The sequence below is a fragment of the Cheilinus undulatus genome, linkage group 21 (genome assembly GCF_018320785.1).
Source record: "Cheilinus undulatus linkage group 21, ASM1832078v1, whole genome shotgun sequence".
Taxonomy (NCBI): Eukaryota; Metazoa; Chordata; class Actinopteri; order Labriformes; family Labridae; genus Cheilinus; species Cheilinus undulatus.
This window is the reverse complement of record NC_054885.1, coordinates 35,458,597-35,475,134: the sequence shown is the minus strand read 5'-3', so window position 1 is coordinate 35,475,134 and position 16,538 is coordinate 35,458,597. Positions and strand designations below refer to the sequence as shown.

Genomic DNA, 16,538 nt, shown 5'->3' with positions numbered 1-16,538 from the left:
CTCATTCACTTGCGGGACACATTAGTGGACAACTCTCTCTTGTGCATGGATGATGTTTATATGCAGAGGTCAAACATACTTATATGGTTGTAAATGTACCTTGGTGGCCCACCTGAGTATCTTCTATGCCTGAGAAACTAAGTTCCTTCCTGTGGTTCTGATAAATATGCTTCAGCAGAGTAAGCCTAACCAGTGGTGTTTCTGGGACGCTGGAATGTTTTTGTTGTTGTTTTCCTACGGTAAGCGCTATTTGCCCTAAAATACTCTCAGCAGATTAGCCGTGAATGCACCGTAGTTTCACTCATGTGGGGACTGTGTCAAGTGTTAATTGTATAGTCAGTCTACAATGAGCTTAAATGATTAAAGGTATCGCGTAGTCTGGCTTTTTTTCAACTATGTTAAGCTGATTCAGTTTAGTAGACCAGGCTGCTTCACTGCTCTTTCTTACAACTCTACCGCAAAGACCTATGGGTAACCTTCAGTAGCCCACATAAGACTGAGTAAGGTTTACCACCTCTCCCTTGATGCTGCTGATTTGTGAGGTAGGAAATGCTTCAATTTAACATCTGTAAGTAACCATCCGCATTTAGAGCTCCATCTACTGAGTCTGTGTCCTGACTGTAGACCTGTTTAATCTTTAATTCCTTTTCTCATCAATATTTCACCAAAGACACTGTCTCTCTGTTGCAATCTTTAGCACAAAGGAGAGGTCTGTGGAAGTAATCCTGTACATCTTTTCTTACTTTTACCAAAGGCTTAGTGGTCTCTTAAAAACCTTTAGGCACTCAGGTTCCTGTAAAAAATGGGAATGCATAGAAGAATATTATTTTTAACATTTTAAAGAGACTGCTTTTGCAAGCATGTCTATTTTTGTAGAAGATAGCTTGGTGTAGTGTAGTAGACTTGAAATGAATCTCAATCATAGCCGAGACTATCTAATACTCCCCTGGGAGATAAGTGATGCTGCTCATTTTATCCTCACTCTGACAGGCTGGGCTTCACAGATTCATAACTGCTCCATGCAAGCAAATCTGACTAGTAAGACCACTGCTCAGCATGATGTCAGACAAGTTCTTACATCAGGCTTATTTCAAGTCAATATTTTATTGATGAACTGCAGGAAGGCAGGACTTAATGCCAAATTAGGTAGCACAGTTTCTGCACAGCCTTGTATTGATGCTTGGGTGGGTTAAAGTTACCTCTCTGTCAACCTGAACAATCATGGTGTGGCTGTTGGTTTAAGCCATGCCTATTTGAATAAATATAAAGACACTGCTTTCATGTTAAAAACAACACAAATCCAAGACCTGTCCAGCCAGAAATTCAAAGTACATTTCAGAAAAATAGCTTTATGAGTTTTTTCTTTTTCTGTTGGCATTTAACAGCTGCTGACACCCAGCTGACTTTCTTCTTTCTTTTGACATTTGCATGCTTCAAAAAATAGATTTGCATAAAAAGCTGTTTCAGCAGAGCATAACAGTTGTTCCTGCCCTGCTGCATGTAGAGAATTCATTACTTAACAGTTCTGTTTTTGTAAAATCTGTACACAGTGAATGTAAAGGCAGATTAACTGGTGTTTGCTGTTTTTTTTGATAACCAAACCACACTGAAGAGATAAGGAGGTGATTGAAAATCAAACAGTTATGATGTTGCAGGACAGGACTGACCAAGCAAACAAGCTTTGCTTTATAGTGAGGATACATCAATCAGGTTTTTGTGTGATATTAGGGATGAAGATCGTTAATTTTCATTGATATTAATACCTGTATTGATACTCCTTATTGACTCGAGTCTTTATCAATACCACCATCAATCCTTTTCCATTGTTTGTTGGAAATACAAAAAAACAAATCATCTTTATCAGAAGTGGTATAAGCTCAGAAGAGCTTGAGTTTAAAAAGGAGATGCACAATGTTTTTGGTATATCAGTATCAGCAGAAATGAGCTTAGAGTGTATTATTGGTATCAGCAGATATGAACATTTCTGCCTATATTTAAAACCTACATTTTGGTGATAAAAAAATCTCCCTATATCAGCTGTAAATATGGCCATACTTACAATCTAACATAAAAAGTTAGTGGAGTTTTAGGCTGGACCAGCAGACCTACTTCAGCTCGAGTCTCTGTCTTTATTCTTCATCATTCCTTAAAGTTTAAAGCCTGTTTTAAAGACCAACATTTGTTTATTTGCACATCCTCAGACTTTAAACTGTGTGTCTGAAGAACAGAAGTTTTAGGTCTGAACTACATTTAAATGTTAGTGTTGATATCGGATAAAATTATTTTGTGAATATCAACATATCTGCATTATGAATAAAAATTAAAAATTGTGCATCCCCAGTTAAAAGTTATAAAGCTCATGATTCCATCTTCTATCTCAATTTTATATTGCTAAATAACCAACATCCTCATCTTCACAGCTTTAATTAAGGAAATTTCTCGTCATAAACTGAATCTTTCTTGTTAAATTTAAACACATTGTTTTTATTTACATTCACCTAATAATAAATTTACAGAGCTGACTTGAATGAATCCTAACATATCTATCTATAAGGTCTGGGTGATATGATCTCAAAGTGATATCACCGTATTTTTCTTTCCTTTTTAGTATTATATTCCAGTATCACAACATTGAACATTTAAATGCATATTGTTTCTTCTTGTCTAGATCTTTGCTTGTGTTGCTCTTGCCCTTGAATGTATGTTGCTTTGGATAAAAGTGTCTGCTAAATAACATTGTAACATATTTAGTTCCCTTTAAACAAGCCTGATGGCATACTGAATTCATGCCTGAGCATAAGATCGCAGGAAAATGTTTTTATAAATCTCTCTGTGTTCATTTTGTGTAACAACACCTCTAGTTTGAGTTTTATTTCTCTTCTGCAGAGGTGTGTCAGACTTTTACTATATAGGCTACCATATTTCCTGATTTGGGCATTCACCATAAAAGTGTTAGCAACTGCAGACTCTTATTGTGAAGAACTTGGCAGTAATATCAAGTTTATCATTAATTTAACTTAGCTTTAGCAGTGGTACCAGTGAGTATAAGCAGCTATAGAGATCACAGCTGCTTCACTAACTTAACTGAACGCCACAGCCTGCTTCTTTGAATCATCATAGACTTAAAAAAGTGAGTCATCAATGAAAACACACCGTTAAACAGCTGTTTATGCTGTTATGAAACGAATCACTGCAGCGACCGGCTTAAGTCAAACTGAGTCGATCTATTGCAGCTCACAGGTTGCGTTCAGGGGGAATTTTGGCAGCTATTTTCAGATTACATCTTAGTCTTAAGATTGAAATTTTTTTTTTTTCAGTTTCAGTCACATTTTAGTCATTTCCCCTCTATGGTTTAAGTCTTTTTTGGCTGACAGAACCTCAAACATTTTAGTCCTTTTTTGTTCATAGACGGTGATTATATTTCAGTCCTTACTTATTATCAAAACATTAATTCTCTACCTAAATCTGGTGCAAAATCATACTAGTGTGCTCTATGCACTCTGCCAAACTTGGAATTCCTGGTTCCTACAGCTGAAGGGCAGAAAAGCTAGCTCTGTGTTTGACTGGTTTACCCACAGAGGAGACATATCATGGATTATGATGGTCTGACAAAACTCAATTACATTTTAGTCTAGTTTTAGTCTCTGCGATAAAAACTAAACTTACTTTCATTATAGTTTGAGTCGTCAGAGATCTATGTTTAGCTAGTCTTAGTCTCATCTCTATAATGATGACATTTTAAGTCCACAAAATCAACATTGCTTGTGGTAAAGCCCCAGACATGCAGACAGAGATGCAAAAAGAGTACGCTCACTCAGCTGTGGTTATCACAGACATCAAACTTGGAGAGGAAAGAACGCCTGTTCTACCTGGTTACTTTGCAGGATGTTCACAATTAAAGTCTGTGGTTGTTAGAATAACACATTTGTGACTTTCAGTTACTCTTTAGTGTCAGAGCAAAGCACGCTGATGACTGGACTCAGACTGAGCAGTTGTCTGCCAAGCTAAAAGCAGCATCAGTAATGCCTTGTGTTTGCATTAAGAAATAATACATGCATTTAAATCGATGATGACAGTGTTGCAAATTCTGCTGCAGCTAAAGCCAACGTTTGCTTCCCCCAGCACATCCAGAGGTGTTTCTTTCCCCCAAGCCAACAATCAGCGGTACTGCATGTTGGTTTAATTTGATGCACAGTACCGATATGCTTTGAGCATATGTTCCCCTTGCAGGAGCTGATATCTTTGCACCGTTGACATGATAAAATGACGTTACAGTCCAGAGCCTGCAGACATGATAGCAGTATCGATAAGCCAAAATGTTACTACACCGTAAACACGGGGCTGTTCTCAGCTGCAGACTCAGAGTATGTACCATGGGTGATCTGTTAAGGTGATTGACAAAAAAAAACATTAATTCAGAACAGCTTATCATGTTTTTTAAAGAAAATCAGCAGATATTGATTCCCAGTCTACTGGGGCGTCTTTGGTTTTGGATTGGTTCATCAGGGTCTATCCGTCAGGCAAAGCAGTGGTTATTACAGCTTAGTGTTGACGTATTGGGCTTGTCTGATTTCTTTCTCATTCCTAAAGGCTCAGTCTGTTTGTGCTGCAGTCATACTGAATTTTCTAATTTTCTCTCTCGTGGTGGTGTGAAAACATGCGGCAAGTAGAAGTCAGTTTGAAGTCTGGATGTGTTCAAAAGACACTTTCATCTGTTGGGACTTTGTAGCTCAGCAGAAGGAGACCCGGTAGGTGTTGAATCTCCCTCCAGCAGACAGGATGTACCTGACAAGCTCCGACCAGTGGGAGACAGAATAAACACAGGGGGGTGATGAAGCAGAGGGGCGGGGCTCACAAAATTTCTCTCTGTTCTTTCAGTTCACGCTCAGTTATTCAGCAAATGCCAGGAGAATGTGTGATGTAGTGTGTTGAGACTTTGTTTACATTTTTTACAGGCTGATATGACAAGATAAAATTACAAAGGAACAAGCTGCACACGTGCTGTGAGCTCCTAGATGACAAGCACAACCACGTCTTACTGACAAATTAGTAATGACGTTTACATTAACACACAAAAGCATCACACCGAGGCGATTTGACTTAAACAGCTTTTGACTGTTCACTCACACAGCAAAGATTATGACTCTCAAGCACTCATACCTGTCAGATGAGCAGTGACATTTCAGATGTGGTAGGGTTGTCACAAGGTGACAGGCTCATAATAACTGCCAACAAAAGACGAGCCTATGTCAGTAATGCAGTTAACACAACAGGCTCCTTTTTAAAGACTAAGTCCTGCATACAGCCTCCTCTGACAACATGTGTTTTATCTGGGTAATGAGCCGAGCTTTAAAGCAGTGATACTTAACGTGTGGCTCTTCTGTGATGATTTTTGGATCTTTTATGTCTTAATTTGAAATATTCCCCAGGAAACCTTTAAAAAGGAAAACTTTGATCTCAGAAATTATCCATTGCAAGTAGCATTAATCAGTTTGTTTCCCACAATTATACAGTAGGCTTTAATTGTTCAACTTAATTGTCAACCTTTATTTTTTGTCTATGTCTCCATTGCCCTTATTTGCAGTTTTTGTCACTTTTAATAATTTTTTGCTGCCTTTAGCCCATTTTTGCCTCTTCTTTTTGCCACTTTCTGCCAATTTTAGCCACTTTAACCCATTTCTGCCATTTTTCACCATGTTTTGCCTTTTTAATCCTGCTTTTTGCAATTTGCATTTTTCCCATTTAAGCTGCCTCTTGCCATTAAATGTCACCTTTTTCCTGTTTTTGCCCATTTTCCCCACCTTTTTGCTGCTTTTTGCCCATTTTAAACACTTTTCACAATTTTTTTTGCCACCTTATTGGCCATTTTATGACCATTTTTGACCATTTTTTGTCACTTCTCACCCATTTTTACCACTTTTCTCTCCATTTTTGTTACTTCTCATCCAGTTTTTGCCATTTTTTACCCCGGTCACCCATTCTCAGCCACATTCTGCAGCTTTTTTACCTTTCTTTTTTTTACCAGCTTTAACTTATTTTTATTGCCAGTTTAACCCATTTTTTCAACACTTTGATTGTGGCTCTTGCAATGGTATTTTTCAACAATTAAGCTCTTTGGTTGAGCCGGGTTGAATAACACTGCTTTAAAGGCTGCTTTTAAAGCACATTTGGTTGTAGATAGGGATGCAGGATATTGGTTTTATGCAGATATCCAGTATGCCAACTTTACATGTCTATTCAACAAAAGTTAGATTGCAGTGATGCCTCTTAAACTCAAGATAATACAGGACTCGTGTATCACAAAAGCAGAGCAAGAGGCTCAAATGTTATTGGTTTTGGAATTTGCTTGACCAGCTTGTGGATCCAGAGTTTGGTCTCCATCTCTCTTTGTAGTCCAAGACATTTAATACAATTTGGCAATTAATTATTACACTGTCTAGCTAAGTGTATGTTTTGCAATATTACCTTGTTTTTATTTATTTTAGAAATACAGTGTTACAGCTCGTTCAGTTGATCTGCAGTCTAGAGAACAACGCTGATTTTTGCACTTATTCAGAAATCAGTTGCCCTAAAAAACAAAGCTGCTGTGTAAATGTTGGTCAGCATCAGTTGAGAGAGAGCAGCAGCTGAGTGGTGCAGTGGGTGGGTTGTAAGGCTGCCGTCAGCCCTCACACTCAAAGTGCTGGGCCAGCAGCATCTTCACCAGCTCTGACCCACACCTGCTGTCACCACTGCTGCACCATCAGCTGCTCAGCAGCCAGTGGAAACCCCCACAGCTGTCTGTCTGAATGGCTGATTAGAGATGGAGGTTGTGTGTGTGGTATGAGGAGTTACAAGCATTGTCACGTCAAGTTTGCAGAAAGCAGGAACCCTTAAAGTCATGGTTTCACTGGGGGCTGAACAAAACCAGAACAAATGTTGAAATTATTTTTCTGTTGTATCTTTGGTTATCAAAAAACACAGAAAGATTTCCAGATAGATGCAGTGAGTTTGTGTGCACAGAGATATGCAATTAATATTTGAACCATGTAGTTTTTCATATTAGTTTTGGCCTTAGGTCTGTCTTTCAGTCTGCTTGATATGTGCAGTACAAGCTTTGTTTGCCAGTTGATTGGTATAAATTAGTCTGAAGCTAGCTGATAGCTAGTTTGATTTTCATCTGACTGAGTCAAAAACTTGTGAAAGCATGAACACAAAGATCAAATGTGCACATTTTGAGTGAGACAGCATTGCTTGCTTATGTAAGGATCTTTGTGCATTTATTGAGACAAATTCATACTGTCGTGTTGTGGTTTTTTTGAAAATTCTACAATTGAAATCACAATAAATTTTCAGCTTTAGTGCAGCACTAGCCTGACTCTTCTTACAATAAGAATTGTTGTGTAACTTGCTGCATGATGTATGAGCTGGCATTTCTATCACTGCAGTTTAGCCTCAGTTTAAAAGCACCGTGCAGTTTATTTTTGTACGTGAAGCTTAAATGTACCTTTGTTGTGGGTGGATTTAGAAGAAGAAACAGTGCAGCCCTGATGTGCTGTATTACACTCAAACACAGTCATGTTTATACCTGCAACAACACAGTCTGCTTCCTCCTGTTACTCTCTGTTAGATGAATTCTGACACACAGCTAGGAATGTAAATGATTCAGCATATTTTAATCTTTGTTTTTGTCTGTTTTTAAGGTGGAAGCACAGCGGACACACTGTCTACATCACTTTACCTGTCCCTCGTAGTGTCACTGACGGCGCTTGTGGCCTTGGTGGTGCTGCTGGTGAACTGTGTGACCTGCTGCAAAGAAAGGGAGATCAACTTCAAGGTGAGAGTGCTGGCAGGCAGGAAGCTGACATGCCCCATGTGGGAAACATCTGATGAATACAAAGCAGGGAATAGTAAAGGACAGTCTCTGTTGTATAATATGTGAACTATTTAACATTGTCAGACTCATGTTAAGCTTGTTTTCACCCTTTTTTATGATACAGGAGTTTGAGGACCACTTTGATGATGAGGTTGATTTCACTCCACCGGCGGAGGACACGCCGTCTATGCAGTCCCCAGCTGAGGTTTATACCCTCGCTGTGTCCCCTGTGCCCCTCCCTGGACCCCCACACCTCCAACCTCCTGCCCGAATCCCAGGTCAGACACAAGCACAGATTCATACAGCGTCAAAGCATGTCGCATAAAGGCTTTGACAGGAAAAATACATGGATATTTATCAAATAAATAATGAAGTAAATCTTTAGAAGCGTAACACTTTTGAGCAACAAGAGCACCTTATTTATGTTTGCTGGTTTGTTTCACAGAGGGACCTGCCGGCCTCCAGGTAGCACGACACAGTCTCAGTTACATCCAAGAGATCGGCAACGGTTGGTTTGGCCAGGTAAGATCAGTGTTCTTTTATTGCAGTATTTAGGGAAGGGGATTATAAATTTTATTGGTAATTTCTTTTTTGGTAATTGAGTTTCTGAGAGGGGCTGCATGGCGATGCAGGGGTTAGCGCTGTTGCCTCACAGTAAGAAGGTCCCTGGTTCGCTTCCGGGTTAGGGCCTTTCTGTGCGAAGTTTGCCTGTTCTTCCCGTGCATGCATGGGTACTCTTGCTTCCTCCCACCACCAAAAACATGCTTGTTAGGTTAATTGGTGAATCTAAATTGTCCACAAGTGTGAGTGTGCCTGGTTGTCTGTCTCTATATGTCAGCCCTGTGGTTGACTGATGACCAGTCCAGGGTGACAGCTGGGATAGGCCCCCCTGTTCCCCAACAGGATAAGCAGTATAGAAAATGTATGGATGGAGTTTCTGGAGAATCTGTTTTTGGTTATTATAAAAAAGTTGCTTAATTGCTTGCATAAATAACAGAACTGGATTTGCACACATCGTGATGACATATAATCTCCCATAAAATCTGGAATATAAATCGCCTCTGTATATAAACTGTCCTCTTGCGTGAACATTTTCATTTCTGTTTGTTATATACTAGATAAATTCACATATCAATGTACCGTTATGACTCAAACGCTTCAGCTGAGGATCTGTACTGACTGCAGCTAACATAGTTAAGATGTAGTTTTTAAAAAACAGCACTTTTACACGGAAATAAATGCTGTTTACCTCATATTCCCTATTGATTTCTGTCACTCATCCATGCGCTGCATGTGGTCACATCACAGTTGTTATAGTTAAGTTAAACTAACTAAATAACTAAAACTAAAAGAATCACTTTAGTAAACAGAAACTAAATAAAAACTAAGCTTTGCCAAAAAAAAGGAACCTAACTAAAACTGTATAGTGTGCTTACAAAACTAACCAAAATAAAATGGAAACAAATTGTCATTTGTTTTAGTCTTTGACGCAATCATACTGACTGGCACCTACACCCAAGTCTGGGGAGTGTAAAATTGCCTGATCTGATTGGTTAAGACTTCACATAGTGGTAGTTTTATGTCTGGAGTTTTATTCAAAAATCATCATTAAATAAATAAATGATAAGTGAAGAGTAGCCTGTTCTAATATGTTTCTAAAAATGTATGATGCCCCCCTGCCCCGACATGTATCCATAAAAAACTAACACTAAAACCAATAAAAACTGAACTAAAACGAAACATTTTTGCAAAATAAAAACTAAACTAAACTAACAAACCAGCAGTCAAAACTAATAAAAACTAAACTGAAATCGAACACAGAACGTGAAAATAAAACAAAAATAAAAACTAATGAAAAGTCCAAAACTATAATAACCTTGAGTTACATGCAAAGCCTTTACAGCCGACCCACCAAGTGAGGATACGGGTGTATTTTAGGGTTTTAGCGTACCGAACCGTACCAAACTATACGCAGACAGGACCACCTGATAGAAACGTGGCTTTTGAATAATAATCCTTTTACAGAGCCGGGTCTTGAACACATCAATGTACAACTTTATGTCACCTCTTTTAAGTAGCCAACTAGCTTTCATCTTGCCATTCCATGTAGATTTCAATATTTGGTTAGTTCTTTTAAAGTAACAAGACTTTCTACAGTGTGTGGAGTGTTTGACTGGACTTGGGATTAAATATTAGGACTAAATAATATCAATTATCAGTAAGCTCAAACATTGACTTTGAGATGTTAAACTGGGTTCTTATGGAACCGGGTTTTGATCTCTATCTCTTAGGCCACGTTCACACTGCAGGCCTTCATGCTCAATTCTTATCTTTCTGAGATCAAATTTGTTTGTTTGCCTGTTCACACTGCAATGAACTTTGAAAAGATCAGATAAGCATCTGATTTGGAACCACTTACAATAGTGTCCTGAATCTGATTTAAAATGGTCAGATTCAATGTTACTTGCGCTGTTCACACTGTCAGAAAAAAATGAGATGAACGATGAATGTGAACATAGCCTGAACATAGCCTGAACGTAGCCTGAATGTAGCCTGAGCTATGTTCAGGCTACGTTAGCCTGAGCTGCATTCACACTACAGTTTAAAGTGACTTTTTTTTTCTAACAGTGTGAACAGTGCAAGTCACATTGAACACTTGTATGTGCTTCTAAATCAGATACATGTCTAATCTTTAGGAAGTTGACTGCAGTATGAAGAGAGAACCAAAAATCAGATCTGAGACAGATCAGAATTGAGCTTTTAGGCCTGCAGTGTGAACGTAGCCTTACACTCTTCTCCCAAGAAAAATCAAAACAGAAATTTTCAGCATTGTTTGTTTGTTAAACATGTTTTGCAGCCCTTAACTAGACAGAGCTGACAGAGGCTGCTCCCCTCTCGTCCATCCTCTGTTGATGCTGTAAGGCCCTTTTCTCTGTATTTTTCTGACTTTTAAACATTGTCATGTATATACAGGTCATCCTGAGTGAAATCTACACTGATCCAGGTGGAGCCAGAGTGGTGGTGAAGGAGTTAAAAGCTAATGCAAGTGCCAAGGAGCAGAATGATTTCCTGCAGCAGGGAGACCCGTACAGGTAAACAACACCTAAACCATCCTGACAGGGGGCTGTAATTCTGATTCAAGTGTTTTAAAACAGCTAATACACAGTACACAGCATAGGCTTTCTATTTGATTGATTTACGAGTGTGAGTAGATGTGTTGCAATTTCATTTTGCAGAGTGAGATTGAGATGCTTACACATACAGTTCAGGTGGACAAAAATAGCTGAATGACATCACTGTAATATCAGCAGCACCCTCTATCTTTCCTAAGAAACATTGCACGAGGCTTTATCTCCTCCAGAATCTCACTAGTGATTATTTTTAAGTTGCTATAAGCTGAATGATGAATTACTTATTGATGTTGTTTTGTTTATACAGAGTTCTGCAGCACCCAAACATCCTGCAGTGCCTGGGACAGTGTGTTGAGGCCATTCCCTTCTTACTTGTCTTTGAGTACTGTGAAATGGTGAGTGTAGTGGGTTCATTTGTCATGTTTTTAATGCTTAGAAACCTGGTCACATTATTGAAGAAAGAAACTGGAAACTAAATAAATCTATGCTGAATTTGTCCTTCATTGTAAATGCAGCTCTTGTGAACTCGTATCAAGAGGTGAAGAGTTAGTTTAATTACTGCTGTCCATTTCAGCACTCCTCCACTCTGAAGGCTTCATTAATTGAGAAATCTGAGAATTAGCTCGTGTCAGTCTGTTAAGCTCACCCATTCAAGACCCTCTTAAATACAGTCCAGTCGGCGTGCATAGCTGACCTGCCCTATTGACCATCTGGACTGGGAGCCTACTATCCCAAATTAGCCCTCCTCTTCATCTTCACATATTGAAGTGACTCAGACTTCATCACAGCAGCTGATTTATTCACTGTTTTCTGTCTATCCTGGGTGGGCTGGGCACTGACTGCTGCCCCCCCCCCTTTTTCCCTCCCTCCTCTGCTCCCCTTTCCCCCCTGCCGAAGGCGCATAGCTTGTCTAAGCCTGGGACTTCTCACATTCCCACCTCACCCAGTAAAGCAACAGGCTCCATTTACGCTCCTCTGGTGTCAGCTCCACCAGTTGCTGTGTTTGTGCATTTTTATGGGTTGCACCTTGTGTACGAAGGACAGTTGGGCTAGGTCTGAAGTGAACCAAGTTGTTCCTAAAGAACTCTGTGGGTTGCCCAATGACGACTGCAGGACGATCAAAATGTTGGCCTAAAAATATACAAGACCTTGTTTACATGTTGCTTGATTGATCCCATAAGGACATCCGACATAAAATAAATACTAACACTCGGAGAGATGTTGATGTTGGAAGGTACACCTGACATGTTGGACATGTCAGGTGTCCATTTATTTAACTTCTGGAAAAAATACATTATAAAGACTTTCTAAGTTTGTCCTTGTTTCATAAATGTAAGAACAAAATCAAATGACAAAATCAGTGTCATGTTAAAAGTCAGTAGAATTCTGACACTTTCCTTCAATCATCACAGTATGTTAGTCTGCAGACTAGGGGTGCAGCGGTTCACAGAGGTCACGGTTCTGTTCGTGAAGCAAAATCACAACTCGTACGTCAGTGAAGGACTACAGTGAAGCTCATGAAATCCCATAGGATGGGATGTTGCAAAAAAGCCTGAGCAGAGCACTTGAATGCATTCTTATATATTGTGTTCTCTACATATGCATATCCATGCATAGCCTTTAAATGTATTAGCTCCAGTCTTTGCTCTGCTTTCACAACCAGAGGCTCTTTTGAAACAACGTGGAGTTGAGGAGAGGGAGAAGAAGCCAGCAGGTCTTGCTAGTTCACTGTTCTTGCTACAGGAGCTGACTTTTCTTCTTTGCGTTTTGTTGTGCTGGTTTCTTCCTCTTCTTGGTTGATAAACAGCAGTCAGCAAACACTGAGAAGCACCTGCTTACTGCTACCTAGATTGGTGGATACATACTAGCTGCTGTTACATGAGCAGTTTTTTACAACCCAGTTTAATTTATTCTGATTGGAGATTTAAAAGTAGTTGCTAAAAGATGCAGTCCAGTTCAGTTGTCTGTGCTCATGCGTCATTCATTTAATCCAAACAAATCTAATGAAAATTTGCCGTGGATCTTCTTTGCTTCTGATGCCGTCACTGTACACAGTCAGATCACTAATTTTTTTTCTCCTTCCACCAGAAAATATTGGATTGTTCTACACTCTCTTTTCCGTATCTTATATTATCTATATTTTTCTTTCCTTTTATTTAAAAATGGACCTTTATCATGTGCTGCAAACAGTTGTACTGTTTTTGGTTCTCCTTCTGCAAGCTCAGCAGTAGATACTGCAGCAGTCAGGGGAGGGTGCAGGAGGAAGACCCTTATATCACATTAACAAGAATTTAGTGCCCCAAAATCAGCCTAAACAGGGAAAGACGAACAATGGTCAGCATAAACCCTCCCAATCAGAATGAGATTTCTTTCCAAATGAGTGGAATCTACAAATTTTATTCTGAAAGAAGTGTTTGTTTGAAGTATTTTTATAATTTTTCAGATCAGGCATTTTTTACAATTACAAATGGTCCATGTAAAAATAGCTACTGTCACATTTTTTTTCCTGTTTGAGCATATCTGTTTCATGACAACATGCACCGTACCATGACCCCTGAACCTTGACCCTTCAGTTACTGCTACACCTCTACTGCAGATCCAGTCTCTGCTTGTTTGTAGATAATCGTCTAGTTTTGAGGTTAAAATTTGTTTACTGCTGATCCCACACAAGGATAAGATGATTAATTCCTGAACATCAACTGCTTTCCAAAAGAAGTATACCACCTGAACAAGAAGCAGTGAAAACTAGGAATGCAGCAAATTGCCAATACATCACTCACTGCTGCATCCACAGTTAGATATGTACATGTGAATGGCTGGATTTTGCATTAAACTACCTTCCTTATAATACCAGATTCCTTAAATTTGTTGTCTTTGTGCCTGTGAGTCAGCGCTTTGGGAGAAAGAAACGAACACTAAAACGAGGGTCTGAAATTAACACCAGCTTATCACCAAATGTGGGTAGATTTTCCTGTTTGGTGAGTAGAAATTTGTATCAAAATAGTCACGCTTTAGAAGACTGTTGAATTGAAATCGTTGGTACTGCTCTGTCTCCTGCTCTCTGCTGTTTGATCTTTGCAGCAGTGTGCAGAAAGAGACGCACCAGTACGATAAATGATGCTCACGCATAAGTGTATGGCTACGACCCGGAGACCTCTCGTCTGAATGAAACCAACTGAACCACTTTCAAATTGCTTATAGTTCATGACTTGGAGGAAGTGTATCATTGGGGTGTGAAATTAATTTGAAATGTAAGCTGCAATAAGCATTTTCCTAAGAAGATTACAGAAAACCATCAATTCAATGCTGTATCATTATTCTACAGCTTGGTGTAGACTAATTCATACAGACTCTGTTGATCAGTGCTCTAAAAATGGAAGATAAAGTCCTTTCTCACACTCTACTTGTTAATCATTTGTTTAACATAGCTTGTGATGCACTCATAAACTTACACAACATACATGCTGTACATTAAATGCATGAGTTTCCTCTTTAACCCCTCTCTACTTTTGTAAAATTTGCCCTGCTAAAGTAAAAACTGTATTGCTGCATTCCTAAAACAAATATGACATTTCTGCCTAAAAATCAGTGCTGTTTTCTTTGCACACGTCCACAAAGACTGTCAAACTTGAGCTCACCAGCTGACTGAAATGATTCATCCTGTTGAATAATGTTAGAAATGTGAATGAAACACTCAATGTTAGTTGTATAAAGATGTTACAATCTTCGACTGACAGCAAATGCTTGTAGACAGCTCTGACTAATATGGATCTTGTAGATAAAAATGAGACTTACGTGGGCTGACTGGTGCCATTTTTAAATAAAAAAAGAATGAATTATCAGAGCTTTATGAATAGAATCGACAGGCCACAAGCCAAAGCTGCAGCGAACCACGGGATGATTCAAATACTTTTTTTCAGAGAGTGTTAACCATCACCAAGTTTACAATCCTTATCTTTCATCCCTACGTGAGGATGCCATCGATCAGATGTCCTACTTCGACGGCGATAAATGATCATGTGTCTCCGTGTTAAAGTTCCAGGTGTGTCTGAGTGCACACGGGCAGTAGAGATTAGCCCACTTCCTGCTCGTTGCCAGGATGTCCTTCTGTAAACACAGCCTGAGCCATAAAGTTTTGCAGCTGCTTCAGAGGGTAAAACAGGTTATTAAAAGGGTTCACATCAGCATCTTTTGCTATGCATCATAAGGTTGTTGTGAGACCAAAAATTCAAACTTTTATATGATACTAGTAAAGTCAAACAACACTAATAACTGTTGCAACCGTGCCAACTAAAGTATAAGTCCTAAGCACCCATTATTAGGTAAGTCATCCTATTTTTAAAGTCTAAAGTTGCAAGAAGACAGGCCCGTTGCCACTGTATTTGTGAAATTTGGCAAGGGTGTGCCTGCGTATTTTTTTTTTTTTTAGAGACTCAGTCCTCTCCAATGCACCTGTCTTATGAAACATGTATTTTTTCAAAGTTTTTGATGATTCTTGGCACAACCTATTAAAAGCACACTTAATTTGCCTGACGGAAAGAAGGTATTTCTGCTGTTGAACTGGCACAGATTCTGAGCATCTCCGTCCTTAATTTGCCTCTCTTTTGCTCGACCCAGTAACGTCTTTAGCAGGGTCCAGTTTGGCTCCCCTTCCACGGATTGCATAACTTTGTTTGGCTTGGGTATTGTCAGCTGCCCAGGCCTGGCTGCTGTCCTGGCATTGTGGTCTTCCCCAGCCAGCTCTAGTATCATCTCTGACAGGAGATGGAAATGAGTCAAGGTGAATGACTTATTGCACGTGTGCTCGGTCATTAGGGAAGATTGTCCTGCGTGCTGAAGGCGATAATGCGTGAGGGAAACACAACTGAGTGATGTCTGTGCTCATTATCCCTCACTGGATGAAGACTTTCTAGTTCCTCAGCCAACTGAGACTTTGTCTCAGACAATTTTGTAAGAAGCAGTAAGAATTGATTTTATCTTCCTGCACACAAGACTTTAAAATGATACTCACGCCATGTTAAAAAAAGGACAGAGCCTGCTCTCATGTCAGATTTAAAGTAGAAGATAGCGTGTCTGTGGCCTCTTTGTTACTTCAGGCCATGTCAATCAGCTCTTCGATGTTGAAACATGAAATTTGACACTGCAGCTGCACAGTGGACAAGATGGATCCCAAAAAGCCAATATACTGTGACGGTACCTTTGACAGCGTGGTGATTGATGCTGGTTTTTCCGCCCCATATCACCCGTGCCGGGTAACCCTGACTCAAAGCATTTTAGACATCAAAATACATCAAGCAACTGGTGCAGTGGCTACAGAATGTCACATACCAGAGTGTGAGTGACAGCCTCTAATGCACGGATCCCCTGCCTGGTGCCCGGCCAGGACGCTAGGCAGACCCCTCTCTGCTTTGAGGTCTCGGATGTTAGCCAGCTGACGTTTAGCTCTTCAAAGTTGTTGATCTCTTGCATTTATTACGGTTGTTAAAGCGACAATCCTCGCACCAATATGGAAGTGCTCTTTATGTTATTGTCATGGCATTTATTAAGTTGTA

General features: G+C 39.5%; 1 protein-coding gene across 1 annotated transcript in view; it reads left to right on the top strand.

Annotated features, from left to right (window-relative positions):
* The window catches only part of lmtk2 (lemur tyrosine kinase 2), a 48,764-nt gene that overhangs the window by 7,711 nt on the left and 24,515 nt on the right, over positions 1–16,538 (top strand). Inside the window, exons 2-6 of the mRNA XM_041817343.1 lie at positions 7,683–7,816; positions 7,980–8,133; positions 8,301–8,377; positions 10,829–10,947; positions 11,294–11,381. Coding sequence (XP_041673277.1) covers positions 7,683–7,816; positions 7,980–8,133; positions 8,301–8,377; positions 10,829–10,947; positions 11,294–11,381 — 572 coding nt within the window. The remainder of the gene's footprint in view (positions 1–7,682; positions 7,817–7,979; positions 8,134–8,300; positions 8,378–10,828; positions 10,948–11,293; positions 11,382–16,538) is intronic.